Source organism: Hemibagrus wyckioides, linkage group LG15, assembly GCF_019097595.1.
Source record: "Hemibagrus wyckioides isolate EC202008001 linkage group LG15, SWU_Hwy_1.0, whole genome shotgun sequence".
In the NCBI taxonomy this organism is placed as follows: domain Eukaryota; kingdom Metazoa; phylum Chordata; class Actinopteri; order Siluriformes; family Bagridae; genus Hemibagrus; species Hemibagrus wyckioides.
The window spans coordinates 19,325,104-19,348,761 of NC_080724.1; the positions used below are offsets into that span (position 1 = coordinate 19,325,104).

The window sequence follows — 23,658 nt, forward strand, 5'->3', positions numbered from 1 at the left end:
AGCGGAGACTGCAAGCCATTCCTGCCTTTACATGCACATGAATGTAATATGGAGTTGTCCTGCACTTTGCAGCTATAACAGCTTCAACTATTCTGGGAAGGCTTTCCCCAAGGTTTAGGAGTATGTTTATGGGAATTTTTAACCATTCCACTGGAAGCACATTCGTGAGGTCAGGCACTGATGTGGGATGTGCAGGCCTGGCTCAGTCTCCTCTCTCCTTCCTCTCTCTCTCTCTCTCTCTCTCTCTCTCTCTCTCTCTCTCTCTCTCTCTCTCTCTCTATGTCCTGACATGCTAGAGCACTTTTTCTCCTAACCCTCTACCTCATTAGTTCCTCAACAATAATCAGTAACACAGACTGGAATGGAACAACAGAGCTTAACACCATATTTTATTGTTATATGCAGAAATATTTATTGAATTTGAATTTACAAGTGTTATATTATAAATCAGAGGAAATGTGTTAGCATGGTTAAAGCCTGGGATTTGAGGAAATCCAGCCAAAAGACCCAATACATCACATCACTTTAAAGAAATCCATTGCTGGTGCTTTAATTAGCAAAACAGAGGCAACAGTGGCAAGAAAGAAATTTCTTTAAGAAGACATAAGGAAGAAATCACAAGAGGAAGCTGACTCTTCGGCCTCTTCTGAGTGACACCGGATACAAATCATTACAAGCAGATTGGATTGATTCCGTCCCAATAACTTGTACATCCTGTGTGACAAACACACTGTGAATTCCTTCCATGTTGTTAAGTGGTTATATAATCGGTATTCATTCATTACCAGAGCGCTTCCAGTTGAATTCAACCTCCTTTTTTTACGTAACCTGTCCTTTTCAGCTGCTGCTGCCAGAAAAGCCAGGTAAAAAACTCCTGAACACAAACGTTAGGAAGTCCACCACAATGGAACCCTTATGTTGGAAACTTCATGCTCATTGAAGTAATCGCACAAGTGCGTAATTAGGAACACACTCTCACACAGACCGAGTGTTTGTGCACAAATGGGAGGAGGCTCAGGGATCAACCAGGCTTTTTTTACCAGCTCCAGGGAGTAGTTGTTGGATTTCCTTCTTAGATTCGCCTGCCAGTGATTGTGATCCAAGGACAAAAGTCTTTGTGTCAAATAGACAGAATAAAGCTTTTTGTTTTTAGGGGTCGGTTTCCTATTATTGCTTTCCGAAAAAAGGGTTTAAAACCAAGTGCTTTGGAAATGTCTTTTGTAAATCTATCTATCAAAATCAAGCATTATTAGCATTAAATTAAATTATTTAAATTAAACCGTGTCATGTTCGCACATTTATTGGCTTCAGAAACAATAAATCCAAAAGAAATAAAACGATATTCAGTTTAATTCAATACAATTTTATTTGTTATGCGATTTAAGCAGTGGACGTTGTCGTAAAGCAGCTTTACAGGAATCAGGATACTAATAAAAAAGACTAATAAATGTGTTCAATCATCTCTAATGAGCAAGCCTGAAGGGGAAAAAAAAACTCCCGGAGATGATATAAGGAAGAAACCTTGAGAGGAACCAGACTCAAAAGGAAGCTCATGCTCATCTGGGTGACATCATTTCCTTTCTATAACTGAGCGCTGTAACCAGTTCTACTGAATATTATTATCATTACATAATAATATTAATAATAGGTGGATCAGATGGTTAAGGCTCTGGGTTACTGAGCAGAAGGTCTTCAAGGACTTCTGCTAAAGCTCCCCTGCTGGGCCCTTGAGCAAGGATCTTAACCCTTTCTGCTCCAGGGACGCTGTATCATAGCTGACCCTGTGCTCTGACCCCTGAGAAGGAAAGACTTTCACTGTGTTGTAATGTATATGTGATAAAATAAAGTCTTCTTCTCCTTTTAAAAGAATATTCATGTCCTTCTCCTGCAATAAACCTCCAGATCGCTCAGCTATCATCTTACTGTATCCGACAAGAAGCTTTCCAAAGAAATGCACAATTCTGATTGGCTAATCCTGTTTTTCACCATAGCAGCCAGCAGCCAATAAAATTCTATTATTAAAACGATTAAACAAACTAAAGGACGCATGCCTTTAGTGTTTAAATACAAAAGACTCCTAATGTTGGCTGTGTTGCCGTCATTAATGGGCTCAGTTTCTGTGTGAATAATAATTCTGTGGTATTTGATGTGTTACGCTGTAAAGTGTGATGTTTGGTAATAAAATATTTCAGTCCTGAAAATCCCCATTTTAGCTACGTCTGTGGTTTATTTATCACGTCACATGATTTGTTGTTTTCCAGATGTCATAGTCCTGTCAGGAACCACACACACACGCGCACACACACGCACACACACCCCCACACACACACACACACTATAAATAAGTATAATACACTGCCACACCTATACCACATTCCTAATAACACCACCTCCTTCACTGCTACAATCAGAGCTAATTATTCTCTCTCTCTCTCTCTCTCTCTCTCTCTCTCGTCATCATTCATCTGCTTCAGCCTTTTACAAACGCTCGTTACGTATTCAGGCCTTTTAACAACCCTAATCACTCCGAACGCTCTTAAAAGCCCATAGTCGTAATCGCTGACGTCAACCACCAATTTACCCCCCACACCTTTTATCAGTCACTAGCTGTAAACAATAGCACAACAAACCCAAACCCGGGCTGCCCCGCATGACAACTGACGGCCATCCAAACAGCGAGATGATCCAATCAGGGAGGACACAAAGCCCGGGTTAGAGAAAAGAGCGAAAAGAGTGGAGTGGGAGGAGGATTACACGACCTCTCAGGTCAGAGCAGACACTGAGGTGAAAGCCTTTCTCCCACAAACCCTTGAATGCTCCTAAAGCTCCATGGCAATGTGTGATTCGGTGAGCTCACAGAGGCCAAGGTTCAGCTGTGGCCTAGAGATAGAGAATGGAGCAGGAATTTTGGGGTCACTCTTTATTTTTCTCTCATTCCTGCACATTTTATCCTGAGATTCCAACAACAGCAGCTATAAACAGACCGAGGTTCTTACACAAGGACGCTATGCTATAAGGTCGGGTTTGAACCCTGAACCAGAAGAATGCAGTCAAACTTTTCTCATTACACACACTCTACGAATTTCAACTATGTCAAATCTCATCAATGATATAAATCTATTTATGCTACGTCTCTGAGACGGTAAGTGAATCTACTACGCATCTTTATAAACTTCTGATCGTAGGCATTAAACTATAACATACACCAATCAGGCATAACATTATGACCACCTGCCTAATATTGCACTGGTCCCCCTTTTGCTGCCTAAACAGTCCTGACCCGTCCTGCACTGTGTATTCTGACACCTTTCTATCAGAACCAGCATTAACTTCTTCAGCAGTTTGAGCAACAGTAGCTCGTCTGTTGGATCGGATCACATGGACCAGCCTTCACTCCCCCACGTGCATCAATGAGCCTTGGCCGCCCATGACCCTGTCGCCGGTTCACTACTGTTCCTTCCTTAGACCACTTTTGATAGATACTGACCACTGCAGACCGGGAACACCCCACAAGAGCTGCAGTTTTGGAGATGCTCTGATGCAGTGGTCTAGCCATCACAATTTGGCCCTTCGTCAAACTCGCTCAAATCCTTACGCTTGTCCATTTTTCCTGCTTCTAACATCAACTTTGAGGACAAAATGTTCACTTACTGCCTAATATATCCCACCCACTAACAGGGGCCATGATGAGATCATCAGTCTTATTTACGGCACCTCTCAGTGGTCATAATGTTATGCCTCATGGGTGTATATACAAACACTCGTTAAACTTACTCTCATTGGACAACTTATTTGTTTTATGTAGCACCAGGGTCCTGGAGAAACGTTGTCTCATTTCTCTGTGTACTGCGTCAGCTACATATGGTTGAAATGACAATAAAAGCTTCTTGACTTGACTAAAAGACATATCTGCCCTGATTTTTATTTTTAAACTCTGTAATTGTGTCCCATTGTGTTTTTATTTCAAATGAAACACCAGGACACATTTACATTCATGATATTTACCTTAGAACTGAGCAGCTAAGGGTTAAGGGCCCAGAAGTGGAAGCTTAGCTTTGGTGCGATTTGAACTTGCGAGTAGTCCGTCTCAGACACTGAGATAATACTGTACAATTCCTGTTGTATATGTACACACACACACACACACACAGGTGACGGTTAAAAAAAAAAGGTGTTGTTTTGGGTGTTTGGGTGTATAAATCTTTATTTATACAGTAAACTTCGTGATGCAGCAGCAGAAGTTATTTCAGGAAAATGTGAATGAACACCAAATGAAATACGCAAAAGGTTGGGTGTAGGAGGTGTGAAGTGAAGACACACAACACAGAACTCATATTACACATTTATTCTGGTTTTTTTCCTAGAAAATGATGATGGATGAATACACAATATACCAAAAAACAACACTTAAAAAATGCCCTTCAATAAAACAGAATAACAAAAAACCCTTCATTTTGTAAATATTACAAAAATAAAAAATAAAAAAAATAACAAAAACAAAAAAATAAATAAATAAATTAGGAAAAATAATTATGTACAAGTCGATTGATTGCTAACGAAACGTGATTGGCAGTTTTTTTGTTTGTTTTATTTAACCAGCACAGAGTAACGGAGTGCTGAAAACACGCAGACACTAACACGCTCTGGTTGCTTCGGTGTTGCATGCTGGGAGTTTTTGGTCCCAATCTTTAAAAGTTTTTGGTCTTTGCGTGTCTTAGATGACTCTCGCTCCTCGTTCTTTGAGAATAAGAGGTCGGAAATGTTGGATCTCTGACAGTACGATACCTTCAGGAACTGTCCGGTACAACGAAAGGCAACTTCAGTTCAACTTTTTTCAACGTTCAACAAAGTGGATACTATTTACAATGGGGTGGGGTTTGGGGGCGGAGTCTCAGTAAAGTTATGGCTATTCGTTAAGCAGTGACTCGATTTCTAATGAGTCGGTGTCGGGTTTTAATCAAAGGCACGTTCCTGGTGTCTGGATTGCAGTCTTTGGCTGTGTGTCTTTTTTTTCCTCCTGAGTGGATCACAGTTTGCTCTCCTCCTCCTCCAGAGCTCGGTTCAGACCCGGGATATATTTGAGCAGCCTGCGTCTGATGCTTGTGCGTTTAGGTTTCCTCTGCAGCGAGCTGAACGCACCACACTGTTGCTTTTCTCCGGCGGGCGCCGAGGAGGAGGACGATTCCGATGACGAAGGGCCTTTCAGGTAGCTGCGTGTGCTGGCGCTGCGGGTCAGCGACGTCTTGGCCGAGGCGAAGAACTCGCTGGTGGGTCGGAGAAGCCGGTTACGTGTCCGCTGAGGTTTGTCGTCCAGGCTGACGGAGCCGTCGCTGGCGTCCTCGCCGTCTGCTTTGCTGTTGCCGGGCTGGTAGATGCAGGTCTGGTAGAGCGGGTCGTCCTCGCTCAGGTGGCTCGCGCTGCTGTTGGTGCTGCCTGTGCAGTGGAGGGAGCGGGTGGTCAGGGGGCTCGGAGCGCCCAGGCTGCCGTACAAACCGGCCGACTCTAGAGACTCGTACACGGCCACGTCGCTCATCACGATACCTGGGAGAAAGGAGAGAAAATACATTAGAGAGGATAAAAAACCTACAAGCTCTTAGACATCACTATTAAATCCTCCTATTAAAATGACTTAAACATGGTAAAGCTTTGCTTGTGCAAAAGTTTGTATCCTCCATGGTTAAAAAATCACATCAGATGTTGTTGTAGAGGGAAAAAGGATAAAAAATTGGCTCTGGACCACTGACTGTCCTGCTGAGTGAGAACGAAACCGCTTATTTCAGGAAGTCTGTGAAACTCCGTCTCCAGGTTTTGGAGAAATCTGTGGTATGTCTCGTCTCGTCCTTGTACGTAACTACTGCTTATTTTAAAGTGTGCTGAGGGTGTACAAACTTTTGCACTCGACAGCATGTCATGGTTTGAAAAGTCGGTTTCCTTGGGCCTTAATCTCACCTCCAAAACCTTAGAAATGTGTCAATGCAAGATGTGAAAACACATTTATCTCTACACAAACCTACACATTTACACACACACAATCCTATATATTTACATACACACACACACCCCTACATCCATTTACACACACATCCACCTATATCTACACATACACAAACTTATACATTTACACACACACCCCTACATCTACACATACACACCCCTACATCTACACATACACACACACTTTCATCTACACATACACACCCACACCTTCACATACACACACTAACATCTACACATAAACCCCCCCCAAAGGACATTATGACTATATACTAGGGATGCCACAATACTCAATATAATATTGAACCGTTCGGTACGACCTCCACGGTTCAATACGCGTATGTGAACTGCATTTTTTTCTTTAAAACCATAACCATGCGTTTGAAAAAAAAAATGGGGGGGGGGTATTTTCTTTTTTTCCTTCATGCGCTCTATTACTCTCTGCACCTCCTGTGTGTGTTTGCCTGCACGGTATGTCTATGTGCTGAGGCAGACACGCCTGCCCACGAGTAAATATCCAATCAGTGAGCGCTAAAGTTAGTGGCGGTGACCATGCTTGTGATGCTGGTGTCAGATTTCACTCTAACCCTGGAGAGCGGTGAAGTGAGACAGAAACACGAGGAAGCAGCGCCGTGATTCAGATCTGTGGAGTGGGGACATTTGTTGTTGACCATGATGCCGATGAAACAAAAACGGTAAACAAAACATGACTGTGTTTAAGCAGTGTTCCACACAAGTTAGATACGGACATGGAAATACTTCCAACATGACCACACATCTGCAGCTCCATCACCCAGAGAGATCACTGTGTGGAAGCGGGAGCCTTTTTTCCCCGACCTCTACGAAAAACGTGCAAAAAATTGAAAGTGCTTCGGTTAAAGCGCAAAGTCTTGCTCTAATAACAGATAGCTGGAGCTCGGGGGCAACAGAGAGTGATCTCACAGTGACTGGTCATTACAGAGAGTTACTGGTCATTACAGAGCGGACTGGGAAATAAAGAGCGCCGTCCTCCAAACCCGTCTCCTGTAATAAAGTCATACAAGCGCTAATTTTTATACCTCACTATTTTCAGTACACTTTCATTGTGTAAGTTGATTTTTGCATTTAAGTAAAATAAAGAGAATTGCAACTAAAACCAGTTTTTTTCTTCTTAACATATTTACTGTTCCTGTCACCTAAACAAAGAATAATGGAAAAAAAAACATTAATTTGCCAAGCCATCTGAACCGAACTGAAAACTGTGGGTAAAAACCACGGTATGTATTGAACCGTGGGTTAACTATATTGTTGCATCCCTACTATATATATATATACACACACACACACACAGGTGTGAAACCACACACACATAGCTAATAGGCAGCACTAACACCACTGGGTGACACACACACACACCCCGACACATTTACACACACACAGGCAGCACCAACACCACTGGGTGATATACACACCACACACACATCTACACATACACAAACCTACACATTTACACACACACAGCTGACAGGCAGACATGTGCGCGCACACACTCACACACACAGACATACACTTACACAGCTAACAGGCAGCACCAACACCAATGGGTGATATATACACACACACACTCTTACACCGCTAACAGGCAGCACCGACACCACTGGGTGACACACACACACACACACACACACTAGTCTATTCAGGCCAGGCGTTAATACAAGGTGCTGCTTGATCACGTCTGCTACTGGCCGAGGTCTACAGTACTGAATCCTCACCATGTACGAGTCTCTGCTCCTGCACCATTAGAGATCTGTACTCATCCCACTTCTCATGCAGGGTTTGCTGAGGAGACAGAATGACAGAGCAGTTAGTGTCCAGAACATGTGATTGCAACCACGAGGCTTGTCTAACTCCACAAAAAAAACAAAAAAAAAAAACAGAAGTGGTGAGTGTTAGCTGAATACAATGTGCGTTTCCTTTGTCACGCTGTGTTAGTGTTCCTGTTGCTTGGTCAAATGTTAGAACCTACATCAGGTCACACACACACACACGAATCCTGCTCCTGATAATCGTATTATTTTTAAATAAATGATTTTGCAAAAATAGCAGGGACAGGAGGCGGGGCTTAGTGTCTTGTATCATGATCATGACCAACATGGAGATATGGAATTCAGCATGTCTTGATTGTGGAGGATTTTCATGACATTTCTGTTAGTTAAATCAGCCCTGTAGCTCTAACGCACAGCTAATATGGGTTAAACCATCACTTTAAGGAAGGAAACGTAGAGAGATGGAGTGCTAGTTCAGGAAAATAACACACTTTGTTACTGATACCATCCTAAAGCTAACCGTTTCCTGATCACCTTCACTCTGGTGTTGTATTCCTCTTACACCACTGAGATGTCATTACAATTTCTATTCATTAATATATATTTTATATTCAGCACTAAGGAACAACTCGTTTCCTAAAGAGCATTTTAGAGCTGAATTTAGCGACTCGGCTCCTGCTAGCACTTGCGTCCTGACAGCTGTACACTGATTCTGTCTCACAGTCGTCTCTATTTCTGTTAAAGCTGTGCTTTAGAGCTACAAGGCTGATTCTATATCTCCATCTTGGTCATGGTGATGATACAAGACACTAAGCCCCGCCTCCTGTCCCGCGCTAATTTTTCATTTACTCCTCCTTTCTGATAATTCTACATAACCCTGTCATGACATGAAGCTTCCTCATCTCGAACGATCTTAAATCCGTTCCACTCCTGTGGACGAGCGGTTACTATAGAAACGAGGACCTCGGTAACCACCGTTCTCCACGTTATCACCCACATTATAAGCCTCTTCCACCCCCAACCCTACACTCCTTCTGATAGACCCATGGACTCTTGGGTCTACTCACAATCCTTGACAAAGATTCCTAATAATAATAATAATAATAATAATAATAATAATAATAATAATAATAATAATAATAAATGCATCCATGTATTTCACCTTCTTCTTCTGCCTATTAAGCAGTACCTACTTTCACAGTTTAAACAGTTTCTATTTATTTACAGATATTTTATACAGATGTTTATTCAAAGTTTTTTGCACTAACAGACTTTTTTTGCCTTATACTGCGCCCTGGGGATAAATAAATTTTTTTGAACTGAACTGAATTGTATAAGCTGCGGTTAATGAAGAAAACCGACCGATCGTATCTGAGAATTCTATGACGTAGCAGAAGTAGTGGAAGTAAACAGAAAGAAGCTTGTTTGTGGGGTCTGAGCAGACGTAGGCCAGTGTCGTGACAGCGTTAAACCCACTTCTGCTTTGGTTGCTACACCCGAGCGACGCGGGCTGAGACGGACGCGTGTCTGAGCCGCACTTCTGTTCCGTAACGTTCGTTCAGCTGTTGGTATGTCGAGGAGGAGGAGGAGGATTATGAGGGCACAGAAACATGGGAACAGGTGGAGTGCGAGGTGGACGGGTGGGGCTGGCGAGTGTGTGTGTGTTTCAAGTGCATTGCAACAGACGCGCACAAAGAAAGCCACAAGGCGGGCCATTTCATGTTCCTCACGCATTATGTGCAAGGGTTTAATCAGAAACCTGCTTGTTTTTACCTTCAAATACTGCAGACGGGCTTCGAGTTCTGCTTTCCTTATAGAGTCGCTGTACACCGTCTCCAACCTGGAAATAAAAACGTAACACCAGTCAGCGTCACGCTTCCTCCTTTTCAATGACAGCAGTGTTTAAACCCTTCTCTACACACCCGGCATCTGAGCTCGGACGTTTACGAGCATCCGACACGTGTATCTGATTTCAAGACCAGGATATGAGCTTTTTATTTCTTTATTACTTTTTTATTTACAGCTTCGCTCTGTGCCTTAATCAGCAAAGCAAATTGCTCGTTTCTCATTCATGTGGTTCAGGAACACGCCTCGCCTTTCGCTCCAGAGAAACGAGCGTTCGTTTATTTTCACAGCTCGTTTTATCTTTTACTACCCGGCGAGAGCGTGTGTGTGGTTTTAATCAAGACTTAATAAACCCGAACTCTGCGAGTAATTTGGAATAAAATGACGGAGGAAGAACGAGTGTTCTCACCGCACGCTGTTGCCGGATGCTCTGATGAGGTGGACGATGTCTTTGTGGCGGTGTCCTTCCACGGAGGTTTCGTTGACGCTGGCGATGGTGTCGCCTGTGGACAGAGACGAAGACAGAAGAGCGGTGTTAAAAATAAACATTCTCACTCTCCCCTAAGTAGTCACATATACATTACTGAACAGTGAAATTCTTTCTTCACATATCCGTCCTTGGGGGTTGGGGTCAGAGCGCAGGGTCAGCCATGATGCAGTGCCCCTGGAGCAGGTGGGGTTAAGGGCCTTGCTCAAGGGCCCAACAGTGGCAACTTGGCTTGAACCCTGATCTTCCAGTCAGTGACCCAGAGCCTTGGAAGTATGCCTGGAAGCTTGCACAAGAGCTTCTGAATTTACAGGCAACATGACTGATCAGGAAGTGACGCTCTGTCGTCCTGATTGGTTCGTTTCTTTTTGTCAGCGCGACACAATCTTCTCTCCAGTTTTCAAAACAGAGCCTGAGGTGACGAGACCGGAGTGTCTTCTCTGAGCAGACGAGGAGAATTTCCCTAAATATGACGCGACTGACTTCTTGACTTTAATAAGACTTGTAGGAGGTGTTTTAGGGGAATATGATCTCATCTGGTTTGTTCAGTTGAATATGTTGCAGAGTTTTAAAACGTTTTCATGAATCTGAGTGTCAGGTCTCCTTTCTTATGACTACTTTCTATGGATAGTATACTTTTGTGCCAACGTCTGTAAAGGTGCTATTTTTAGACAGACAGACAGACAGACAGACAGACAGACAGACAGACGGACAGACACAAGGGAACGGACAGACACACACACACAGGGACACAGACAGTAATTCGGGCACACACACACAGACAGGGACACACAGACAGACAGACAGACAGACATATACACACACACACACACACACACTCACAGGGACAGACATGTACAAACAAAAACCCACCCAAGCCCAGACACACACACACACACACACACACACAGGGATAGACAGAAATTCAGACACACACAGGGACAGACAGACACACACTCTCTCTCACACATGCACACACACACACACACACACACACAGGGACAGACAGACATACACTCTCTCACACACACAGGGACAGACAGACACACACACTCTCACACACACACACAGGCAGACAAATGAACACACACACTGATTGTGTGTCTCACACAGTTAATTTCAGTCATGGATTGAGATATAACATCAGATTTTTTCTTTGAAGCCTGCTCTCTCGGCCGAACGTGACGAGGTCAGGACGGTCTGAGAGGCGAGCTGAGGAGGACAATAGAGCAAAGCATGCAGAGAATGTAGGAAATGAAACCGCCGGCCATGTGGGGTGAAGCTGCCGCACAGCTGATCTCAGATCGGTCTGTTTCAGTTGGAAAAGCGCCATCATGCATTTCACCAGCTGATCAGTGACCGGACCAGAAAAACCTCATAGCAACCTCACAAAGGTTTGTATTATTTCCTAATCCTTTCTATGAAATGACAAAAGGCACGGAGCAGAAGCAGCAGAGCAGGTCAACAGATCAACTCTCGACTCGGGAGTTCGGGTTCACTGACCGGAGTGTGTTTACAGAAAACAAGAGTGAGTCGCACTCCGGTCACGCCCAAATTTTTTCCTTTACGTCTGAAATTATGACTATATGAAACATGTGATGATTATTAATAGGTAGATTTCATAATCACATGTTTCTAGAGTAATATTTAGTCAGTTAAATATTTTTTTTTAAATAATCTTTTTTTTTTTTTTGATGGCCCTCAGGACCTTCCCTCCTCATCCTTCTGCTCTTGTGACTCACATTCGGCTGAAGTGGACAGACCTCAACAAACACGCTAGACGGTCATTTCAATTTCATTTAATTTCACCTGGATTTTGTTGATTCGTTCCCCAAAAACTAGTAGTATTAGTTAGTAGCTACTAGTATTAGTTAGTAGCTACTAGTATTAGTTAGTAGCTACTAGTATAAGTTTGAACATTTCTACAGGTTAAAAAGTGAAGAGAAATTTATTGCACACTGTTGATAAACATCCATGCACACGTGTGTGTGTGTGACTGTGCGTGTATGTGCAATTATACTACAGTCACGCCATTCCTTTAGCAGTGATCTATTATGTAAAGAAACTATAATTACACCATAACTACCTCGTCTAATCGCAGTTATGTGTTGGACTGACCTTATTCTCACTTAAAATAAAACGGTCTAAAAAGCAACTATAGAAGTCATTTAATATCATCGTAAAAAGAGAACCTGTATTTTAGAAATGGTTCACGGAGTTAATTAGGTAATTATGATGAGGTTCGTGTCTTGAGTAACCGAGACCGGCCCTCGCAGCAGCATCCGGCCTCGTTGCGTCTCAGAGGAAGTCCTGAACTTGTGGCTTTTCTACCAGCGAACCGCTGCAGGGCTTGTTGACTGAAAAACTGGTAACACACGTTAGTGCTATTTGCGTTTCCCGGCACACGCATCTGCTCCGGTGTTGACACAGTGACAAGAGGCCACGGGGTAACAAAACAAGGCGGGGTAGAACTCTAAAGCAAAAACCTGGTAAAGTTCCCTCACACTGCTTGCCTGCAGATATGCCAAAGGAAATTTTGGCCCATGTGACACTACCGGTATAAATGTGTGCGCGCCTTTAAAAAAAAAAAAAATTTGCATCAGTCTTTCATCTTCCCATCCGTCCCTTTTCCCCCTAATTACTGTTATTTTACATCCGGGTGTCAAATACCAGTTTGGAAGCCTGAGCAAACCCAGCGGGTGAGGTGTTTATGTACTTTTGCACACACTTACCCACTTTAAGACCGGCGAGCTTAGCTGGACTGTCCTCTTGGACTTTGCAAACAAACGTGCACATCTCCACGGAGTTCTCGTCCTGGTGATGCAGCCCGTACGTCTGGAACAAATAAATGGGAAATACAGGGAAAACGGATTACTCGCGGTCTGAGGACGTCTGCTAGCCAGACACGAGTGAACGTATGCAGAGCTCAGACATGTAAACACAGAGGAGAAGGTATGAGGAGCCTGCACACGGTGTGGTTTCACCAACAAAACAGTGACTCATCCGGACTTTCTATAGCAGATATAGCTGCAGGCGTTCTTTACACCCTGGAGCTGTTTGCCAGACGGTTACGAATGAAACCCTCTCAATTTTCATGTTTTCGTATAAGTTTACTCTCAGCCGAGACATCTTTTGCGCTGCAGCTATGTGGCTTGTGAGTAGAAGAAAAGAAAACAACAGCAAGAAGACACAAACTGAAACAGTCACTTCAATGTGCAGAATGTTGTTTAGCGCCATTTCTAAAATAAAGAAAAGGAAATCGCAGGGTCGTTTGTAGAAGTGAACTCGGCATGGTGTGCTAACACGGAGTAAACTGACTAGAACCTTAAGCCTTATTTACAATGGATTAGTTTTATATAACGAGGTATGGGAATTATTAACTGAGTATTTCTACGTTTTTAATCCAGATTATGAATGTGTCTGAAGGCCATATTTTATCATTTTTTAAAAGAAAGGAATTACAGATCCTGCTAAACATTTCATTATATCCTGTGGAGGAAAAGAGGTTTCACACTTTTTCTTCAGCATGGGGTTTTCCACCAAAATACTACTAAAGTATTAGCGGCGTTTAAAGCAGAATAATAAACAACTGATGTTGATTAGATTAGACTTGTAAGAGAATCAATGCTTCTGAGAGGTTTTAGTCAAGTTATTAAATATCTAGCACAGGGAAAACCCACATATGTGGTATGGTCATGCGACCTACTGATGACACGTCTGGAAAAGACGTGAAGACGTGTCTGGAAATCGGAAGTCCGCTGAGGTTAAAAATGGACAGAAATAATTTGAACATGGCTTTGCGCAGTGCTAAAATGATGAACTCTGTCGGTTTTGTATAGAATTAATAAAGAAAACGTCTGATTGAATACATTTTCTCATACAGGTGTTTGTTTATCAGCACCATGGGCTGAAAAGACCTCATCACTGAACACTCGGCTATAATTTCCCACAGTTGAGCTGGTCAAATTTCTGAGCGACAGTTTAACCAGTCTGTCGTAAGTAACCTCAGACTCATGGTCACACAGGAAACATCCTCATTTAACACGTGAACCTGAAACTGCTTTAGCATTCTGAAACAGAAGGCTGTTCTTCTCTTCTTTTTCTGTTGAGGGCAACGTGAAACAGAACATGTCTTGCAGTAATCTGATACACTAAGACAAGTTTGTTGCTCAACTGGTGGCAGAGGCTTTTTACCAGGAACTGAAACTCTTCAGGATTTTGTCAGAACAGCAGATCCTGAGGTCAGAGTTGAAGCCCTGCTGAGCGATGTTCGGGTCAGTAACACCGTTCAAAGGAGGAACAAGAAGTCCAGAAATGTTCACCGTGTCCACCATGAGCCGCTGGGTGTTATAAAGTGTTCAGGATCCAACTCATTCTCACTCCAAACGTTAACCGTGCAGGAAGTGTGATGCAGTCGGCCGTGTGGAGATAAAACTATCACTTCAGGAAGAGGAGCTCGGGCAGATTACTGGTAGCGCTTCCACATGCAAAACAGTGAAGCTGCTTCCTCTTGTGGTGCTAACAAACTGCTCTGGTAGGATGGAGCAGACGCTAAAGTCTCACAGTGGACAGAGCAGTTTTATTATCGAGACGGTTGTTAGACTCATTTGCTTATTGTCCTGCATGGTATCTGCTTGAATAAAAGCATATTCAAATGAACACCACATATTTCAATGATGATTTGCTTAAATATTCTGACCTTTGACCTGGCTGCTTTGTTCAGCAACTACGATTACTGAAACTACTGAGACAAAATAAATTGGTTGTAAACCATTTGGAAAATGTTTATTATTAATGAAAGAGATGCACAATGGATGCGGAATTTCTATCATATAATAAAGTTGCATATGCAACATTCAGTTAATGTTTGCTATTCATTTTTAACCCCACTTACCCCAAAAAAATAAAAAACAGATAGTGCTGTAGATATCAAGCAAGACATATCCAAAATCCAGACCAACCAAAACAAGCTCAGGACTTGCGCTAAAAGAGACCAAGACAAGCCCAAGACTTGTTCCAACAGAGACCAAGACAAACCCAAGACTCGCTCCTATAGACACCAAGATAAGCCCAGGACTCACTCCAGCAAAGACCAAGACAAGCTCAAGACCTTCACCAAAATGAAGACAGAATAGAATAGACAGAGACACTGAACCAGAATAGACAGAGACACTCCCAAGACCCACATCAACAAAAACCAAGAAAAGACACGCTCAAAATCCACACCAACAGAGACCAAAGGGCCTGAGACCAAGACAGAAGCCGAGACCAGATGGGGATACAGTGGACATGAGTGATTTATAACCGTAATAAACAAACACTAAGACAATTGTTGTCTTGACCAGTATTATGCCTAGAGGACCTAACCTAAACCCTGGTTCAATCTTCCATGTAAAATATCAACACAATATCAACACCACATGAGTTAACTCACAATAAAACCATGTCACGGATAGAACCGTAACTAGTTACCATAGTAACTGTGGAGATCTCCAACATGGCTACAGATTACCATACAAATAACTTACAGAACTTTCACACGGGAAGTTTCAGATACCATACACAGATGGTACAGTACCCAGTTAAGTAGGAAATAAAACCTGCCAACTGTTTGTCAGGAAAAAACATCTACTACTTGAGTGAGTTGTGAGCAAAAGTCTCATGTATTGCTTCCTACACATAAACCCCGGCAATGCACTTGAGGTTAACAGTGTAGCAGTTGAGGGTGTCTTGAAAGTAAGCCCAGTCATAGAAAGAGGTAAAGCTGACTAACATCTGTGCTATTTCATCGCTTCGATTGCGCTGAGAGAAAAAGGGTAAAAATTTCACTGAACTAAGAAAGGGGAAATTTATCTCACCCACAAACTTCATTGAACCGATGTGGTGAAATTCTAAGGCTAGTAAGAGTGCGTCGGCTGATGCAAGATCCCCAAAGTCGTATTGACTAAGGATGCTCGGAAATGTGGAGATCATTATGAATTACGGTATGAAATTTGACGCTGATTTTAAAGCATTACCAAATGTTTCTCTACTCTTCCTATTTCTCTGTGCCGGGATCTCACAACCACCCATGCTTCATGAGACGTAAAAAAAAAAAAAAAAAATAATAATAATAATAATAATAATAATAATAATTATTATTATTATTATTATTATAATAAAATAACCACAGTGTTTTTTGATAACAGACTGTGAAAGCCAGCCTAAAACTTTATATCACACAGTGCTCTGATGTCACATCCTGAACCAGGCCGAACAGGAAAGGCGGGGTCCAATGTCCTACAATAGCCCGAGCCATCCACCACTAAATATAAACCAAATATCTGGCATACACTCATCGAGACAGCGGTGTCATGACCGTGACCGATAGATTCAGGTCTTCATAATCGCTCAGAGGACAAGCCCTCAAAGAGGGACTATTGTACAGGGAGAGGAAGATAAAATAAGGGAAGCTACGATGCCAAGGAGGTGAACAGAGTGCGCTAGAAATGAAGAGAAATTATTCACAGCACATTTTAGTGTTGCTTCTTCGAAGAAAAAAGAATGTTAAATCTGTAAAAGTATTATCTTAATGAAATGACTGTAGCTTTGGCACAGCTTTGCACTAAAACTGGCCAGCTACTTCATTTAGCTAATTTACTAACTCAGAGCTAGCATATTTTGTTATATATTATTAGCCTAGCCAAGTCTTTTAGCAAGCTAGTAGGCAAACGGTGTCATTATGCTAGCTTACGATTATCCAGTTTTGGCTAGCTATACTGTTAAGCTAACCTGTGTCATAAAACCATTATCCTACTTTGCTAACAAGCTAGCTATTATGCTCTGTGACTAAATCCAGTCTAAACTGGTTACAAAATAGTTTAGTCTTTTAATTTGATTCACACTAAACTACTAAACTTTTACACAGATCAGGCATAACATTATGACCACTTTGTGTCTCACTTTTCCTGCTAAAACAGCCCTGACCCATTGAGACATGGACTCCACTAGATTCCTGATGGTGTGCTGTGGTATCTGGCACCAAGATGTTAGCAGAAGATCCTTTAAGTCCTCTAAGTTGTGAGGTGGGGCCTCCATGGGCCACTGCAGACCGGGAACACCCCACAAGAGCTGCAGTTTTGGAGATGCTCTAATCCAGTTGTCTAGCCATCACAATTTGGCCCTTATCAAACTCGCTCAAATCCTTACGCTTGTCCAATTTTTCCTGCTTCTAACATCAATTTTGAGGACAAAATGTTCACTTGCTGCCTAATATATCCCACCCACTAACAGGGGCCATGATGAGGAGATACTCAGTCTTATTCACTTCACTTGTAAGTGGTCATAATGTTATGCCTGATCTGTGTGGAAAAAATCCAGTTAAAGACACCACAAAGAAACCCATCTTACCTGAAGCTCAAAGCCGAACGATTCATCCTCTTTCTTCTCCAGGAGGACCGTTTTCCTGTGGACACAGGTTTTGGATTAGTTTTGAATCGTTAGAGCTGATATATAGCACGGTTTATCTGAGATTCCGATCCTCTCTTTGTTGTCAAACATGAGATCTGATAATGTCATTATTTTGGTATTCTGTGAATGTCCTGTTACATACTCGATTCTGTGAGTCATGGCTTCAAAAGATGATGATAAAATTATATTTTTGTTTCTCTAGACTGGTTTGAAAGCTGACTTTACAACAAATTCCTGCTTCACAAAATGTACAACCCATTGGTCAAGCACTGGCTTTAGTTATACGGAGCTCTCTACAGAGCTCTCTCAAAGAGAGAGAGAGAGAGAGAGAGAGAGAGAGAGAGAGAGAGAGAGAGAGAGATCACTTCAGAACTGTAGAATGACGTTGAAGTGTTTGTGTAGCATGAAAAAAGCTCAATGAAGCACACACAAACAGAGCTGAGAGTTTTGATTAGGTCTGAACAATCATGGGTGTGCCTTTATGAAAGGTCAGCTCTCCTCATCAAACCACATTTCCTCTTTCTCATAGCTTCGAAAGGCGTCAGTGTCCATCCGCAGTGACCACGGGGAACCGTGGAGTAACATCGAAGGAAATTTTCGAATTCGTGTTTCGATTTGACTGGACACTGAAGGACAGGACAACCTGTACCTGATTTATGGTCCACTGAAGGAGATACGACTTTGGATGATATACATAAACGAAAGGACCTCAAGACACTAATTTATCCTATCCAACGATCGACATCCTCATTCTAACGCGTTATTGTTGCTATAGTAACGGCGGATATTGCACAGAATTTACTAAACTAGGTGTGTTGTTTACCAAAGGTGTTTAGTCTCACACACCTGTACAGAGGCATTTATTTAGTGTTTAAGGAAGGAGTCTCCAGTGTCAGTGCTGTGTAAAGTCCGAAAGGATTTTCTGGGGCTTTTTTTTTATTTTCCATGACAAGCTGCGTTTATCTTCCAAAGGAAAAAAAAATGACGATTGTGGATGACTACTTACAGCTATTTATTAAAACAGGAATCATGGATTTCCCAAAAATAAACGGATAAAAAAAACTTCACTCGCTGCATTATATGTGGAAAAAAACTTAATAATTAAACTACTTCTGGGGTAATGTTCGTCATCAGATCACTAGTTCACAATAATACACCTGACTGCATGTCGCTCTTTCCCCCCCCCTAAATTTTGTTGTAAGAAATTCCTTTGTGCTTCTGAAGCTGTGCCAAATGAGTCCCATGATGGATGTATGGTGAAATGTTGCGCGAGTCTGACGCTATTAGTTTGGGGAAATGACTCTGACGCATCCAGACACTCGAACAATGTGAATTTCACTTAAAGTGAAACCGAGAAAGGAGAAAAGATGGTAAAAGATGCAGAAGTACCTTTCTGGCTCTGGAGGTAGCGTGAGGGGCTTCCACTTCTGCAGTCCTGCATTCTGAGAATGAAAGGCAGACACATAGAGGGGGATTATAGTGGGGAAAAATCCAACCAAATTCTAATGTAAAGCCTGTTTTTGATATCAAAGGTTGTACTGGTTTAAACACAACTATAGTGGGGGAAAAAAACCCAAACCTCCTTTGTTATGGAGATACTCTGACGTGAAGGACAAACATTTGAAAATCCCTGAAAGTCCAGTGCACACGTGCGTCTTGTTAGGTACACTGTGGTCAGATCAGACAAGAGATAAAACCTGAAATGCATGTCTGCAAACAGGCTCTCACCGTTTCGACAACTTCCTCAACTTTACACTAGTTTTTGCTAACTCAGACACAAGTGCTATGTGGTGTTTGAAGGAAACTGCCGAACTGTCTTGATCCGTCGCTTGTGTGAGTGTGTAGGCAATGAACTGCTTGCATATCAGCACAATAACAGCATTGAGGTAAGAGCCAAATCCACACGAGACCCACCCAAGCCTCCACTGTGTGAAGGGACTGGTGCTAGTGTACACCTCTGTGTTCTGTGTTCTGCTTTCACCTTCAATGCCCTAAAGTGCTGCTGCAGTGAAAGTGTACTTTGTACCCCGAGCCCTTCTGCTCTAGTAAAACGCTGCCTTTCTTTATTTTCATACACTTACAGAATGGCCTTCAATGACTTCATTTATTTCCAAGCGGCCCAGAGGCTCCCTTGGGGGTGGTTGTAATGGGGGGGGGATTCTGTCGGACACACAATATGCTGTTGTGGCCTGGGGGCTGGTTTGGGTGTAGGAGGTGGACTACAGTGGACTCTTCATAAACTAGCAATTGGTGGCTCTGTTCCTTCACATCAATGCTCACGACACACACATATATATACACTCACCATCAGGGTTTGACATTCCCCTCGAGACCCATTTAAGTCTTTTAAAAAGGACGCCTCATGTAATTTTTAATAGTTTAAATATCTATACATGTACTCTACACCATATAAACAAAACCCAGTGACTTATCTAACAGTTTTATTTGTGATATGAATTAATTTACCTCACACAACTTATTTAGTTTTCTTATGCAGTTCTGACTGAATACATAATGCTAGTTATGTGCTAACTTTAGCTGTTATTGATATAACCTAGCAACAGGGTTATCATATAGCTAAGCTAGTTTTAGTTCTGCTTTGTGGTTTGAAATCCCAGGGCACAAGCACCATCCTGAATAAACTATCACTTCGTTCTTTCTTTCATATTTATTAGGGGAGTCAGAATCATTTAGCAAAAAACCTAGCTAACTTGCACAGTGTCGTTTGAACAATTGTCAACATTAGCCATCTAACTGAGCCACTTAGCAGGTAGTTTATGCAGGTAGGTAGTTTATTTTGGGTTCATTTGTTGTCTATTTCTCACACAGCACCAACACTTTCAGCAGAGAAAACGTTTTCTGCTATATTCACCGAGTGCCTGTTTGTTAGAACAGCTCAGCTAGAACCTAGTAAACTCAACATCACAGTCGAAATTCACTTTCTGATTATAAACACTAATGTGTTGATGGCTCTACACACACACACAGCAACCTTTGGTTTGTGCAATCCAATACATCTCGAACCAGCGGAAGCAACAAAACTCCAGTTTGATTTAAGAAGAAATCCTTCACTGATTCACATCAAACTGTCTTTTGTAATCCGAGAGCCTCGGACATCAGCATTGGTCACGCTTACCCAAGATCACTCGGAATAATTAGGTGGACGGATTTAAATCACAATTCACAGTCAATTATCTGACACTGGTGAGATCGAGCGTAAGATCCGGTTCCTGTCACCCAGCCGGTGACTTGGGCAGCCGTGATGACCCGTGGTCACCGAAATGACGACCTAAACAGTGCCGAATGACGCAAAAACGCAATTTCAAACAATACAGAATGTGTCCACTGTTGCTTGAACAGCCTCGTAAAGAGCCTGGGCAGCCACACAGTGGGGGTCCATTGTACTACAGGCTACTTACTGCTTACAGTGCGTCAAATGAGTTTGGGGGTCAAGGCTTTGGTCAGGATTTAAGAGTGAGTGTGTGGGTGGTCTAAACAGGAGGATGTAAGGACACTAACACCATGGCTGAGCATGAACACTCTTCCATATGTGTGGAGGTAAAATGAGCAACCAGATAGCTTTTCAAGCTTGGAAATGACACCAGTTTCTCTCGTTTAATACAACAGAGACTCATTCTAGAGATGAACGGCTCTCGTGAGTAAAAACTCCGATGGGGTCACGGTGTGAAACTTCAAGTCTGACATGCTTGGAGAATTTCAGACATAGAGCAAACTTGGGAGATTTATAAGTCAAGACTATTTGAAGGCGTAAACTGGTCCATACATTGTAGAGGAGTCACTTTCTCCTTAAATTTCCATACACCTCTGACCTTCTCTTCGCCCTTTTCTACCTCTAGAGCTTTAAGATCATCTTACCACTTCATAGTGAGCACTCCATGCTCTCAGTGAAACTTCCCCCTCAGGCTTTTGAGTCTTTCTGGTCTATACCATCAGCAGAAGGACAACACACTACCTGCTTTGTCACTGGAGTGGTACTCTCAAGTATACACCTTTCGCACTTTTCCTACATGTTTTTGACACAATAGAGTGCACATTACGTTGACATTAGCAGACGCCCGTATCCAGAGCAACGTACAAAAGTGCTTTGAAGTCTCTATCAATGAATACATCAATACTGGTTCACAGACTTGTAGGACAGCATCAGCCTGAAACTAAGTCAGGAGGAATTATAGCACTAATATATATATATATATATATATATATAGTTTAAATCAACATATTATTGTCTGTCACACTTCCCTATTTCACTAACAATAGTGTCCTAGTGATGTCACGGGTTTCAAATTGAACCAAATGCAAATCTATACACATCATATGCTCTGAAAGTGCCCAATAAAACAAGCAACCAAACTTCACCTCGATTCACCAGCACAGAGCCGATGCACCATTGTGCGTGCAAAATGACCTTCAAAACAATTTTTCCAGGTCGGGCATTAAAACTTAGACTTGTGTAGGCTTGAGTTAGTATCTTCGTGCTGGGGGTTGTACAGGGTGACTCAGATGCTGCCATGTGCTGCTAACACATGCAAATAGTAAAGCAGGTGTGAATGCCTCGCGCACCCGGATGCAGGTGCGAAATAGTTTAAGAAAGGCGCTTACAAGTGCACAACTGCACGTCAGCCAGAGAAAAGACCATTAATAACGAAAAGAAGCCACTTCATGATTTGATTGTTAACACGGAGGCTTCGCTAGAGTCGTTTGAGCGCGCGCGCGTGCGTTGGCGTTTCTGCTGTAAATTAAGCAGAACAGTTGCACGCGCCCTAATTAAGCCGGAGGCTGTGCAGTAAAGACTGCTCGGGGTTTCATCAGATAAAACAGATAAACAGATAAAAGCAACGAATGATTACAACACTTAATACTAAATATGCAATAGACAGTTTTATTAATTAACTGAATTTCTTATCAAGTGGCTCGTGCTGGTGGCATTGCAAAGAATACTTTATTACTTTCACAAACAGGTTTTTTGTGCAATTTATACACTGAATGTTACTCTGTTTTAACGTCTCAGGTTAGACTGAATACAGAATTACCCCACCCCCCCCAAAAAAAAAGTTATAAAGAGTTATAGACAATATGCTCTGTTACCTTCTTAAAGTTTCTCGGCAGCGTGCCTCCGGAGTATGCCAGGGCTTTATAAACGTCCGAGGAGACCGAGGGTAAATCCACGCTTCTACAACTATCCGATTTGGAGGATGAAAAGTAAATATCCCCGCTGCCCGTCCCGCTGTCCTTAACACGTCGGAAAGTCATATTCTTCATGATCCGACGCGTCCGAACCAACAACAACAACACGAGTTTGTGAATTTATTTATAGCCTATTAATACTACTACCGCGCGCGCGCCTCGGTATCTATGAACACACATTCACTAAACTAGAGCTTAAGCACCGGAGGAGGAGGAGGTGGGGGGTATGCAAATGAGGCGTGTGTGTGTGTGAGAGTGGGATGGGGGCGTGGTGGGCGGGGTCTGCGCAACTGTGAAAGATCTGATTGGACGGCGAGAACAGTGATGTTTTTGTTGTCTTTCATTTGTGTGAAGTGTACCGTGACTTGACTTGACGCACGAGATGAGTTAGAGATTAAAATTCTAATAACACAAAAAAGTAAATAAATAAAAAAAAATCGGGAACAACAAGGAAGGAAGCTAGACTTTATTGTGCTTTTCTATGGATGAGTGTGGAAAATTAAAATATAATTATTTTAAAGAAATCTTGTAAAAAAAAAAAAATGTAGACACGCCTAATAACACGCTCTATTCTTTAATCTATACAGCGTCATAGTAATAATAATAATGATAAGTAGTAATAATTATCCTTAAATTAGCAATAATTCATCAGTAATAATCCGTAAAAAACAAAATTTTTTATTTTTTAAAATAACATTTTAAAAATATTTACTTATTTATTTATTCAAAGTTTAGATATTTGATGTAATTATACACGTTTCTTACTTATTATCTTTTTCTAAGTTTTAATGTTTGAGATTTTGGATTCATAACTAAAAACTGCTTAATAAATAAAGTTTAAAGAACAAATACAATACATTTATAAGCCTACAA

The 23,658-nt window shown here is 42.0% G+C and overlaps 1 protein-coding gene across 1 annotated transcript; it reads right to left on the reverse strand.

Moving 5' to 3' along the window:
* Positions 1-4,859: 4,859 nt before the first annotated feature.
* tamalin (trafficking regulator and scaffold protein tamalin) lies at positions 4,860-22,968 on the reverse strand. Its single transcript, XM_058410281.1, has 8 exons — positions 22,687-22,968; positions 18,970-19,022; positions 17,521-17,575; positions 12,864-12,966; positions 10,054-10,147; positions 9,573-9,639; positions 7,746-7,812; positions 4,860-5,541 (listed from the first exon to the last, which is right to left on the reverse strand). Exons 1-8 carry the CDS (start codon positions 22,858-22,860, stop codon positions 5,027-5,029), a joined length of 1,128 nt encoding a protein of 375 aa, XP_058266264.1. The 5' UTR covers positions 22,861-22,968; the 3' UTR covers positions 4,860-5,026.
* Between the last annotated feature and the right edge of the window lie 690 nt (positions 22,969-23,658).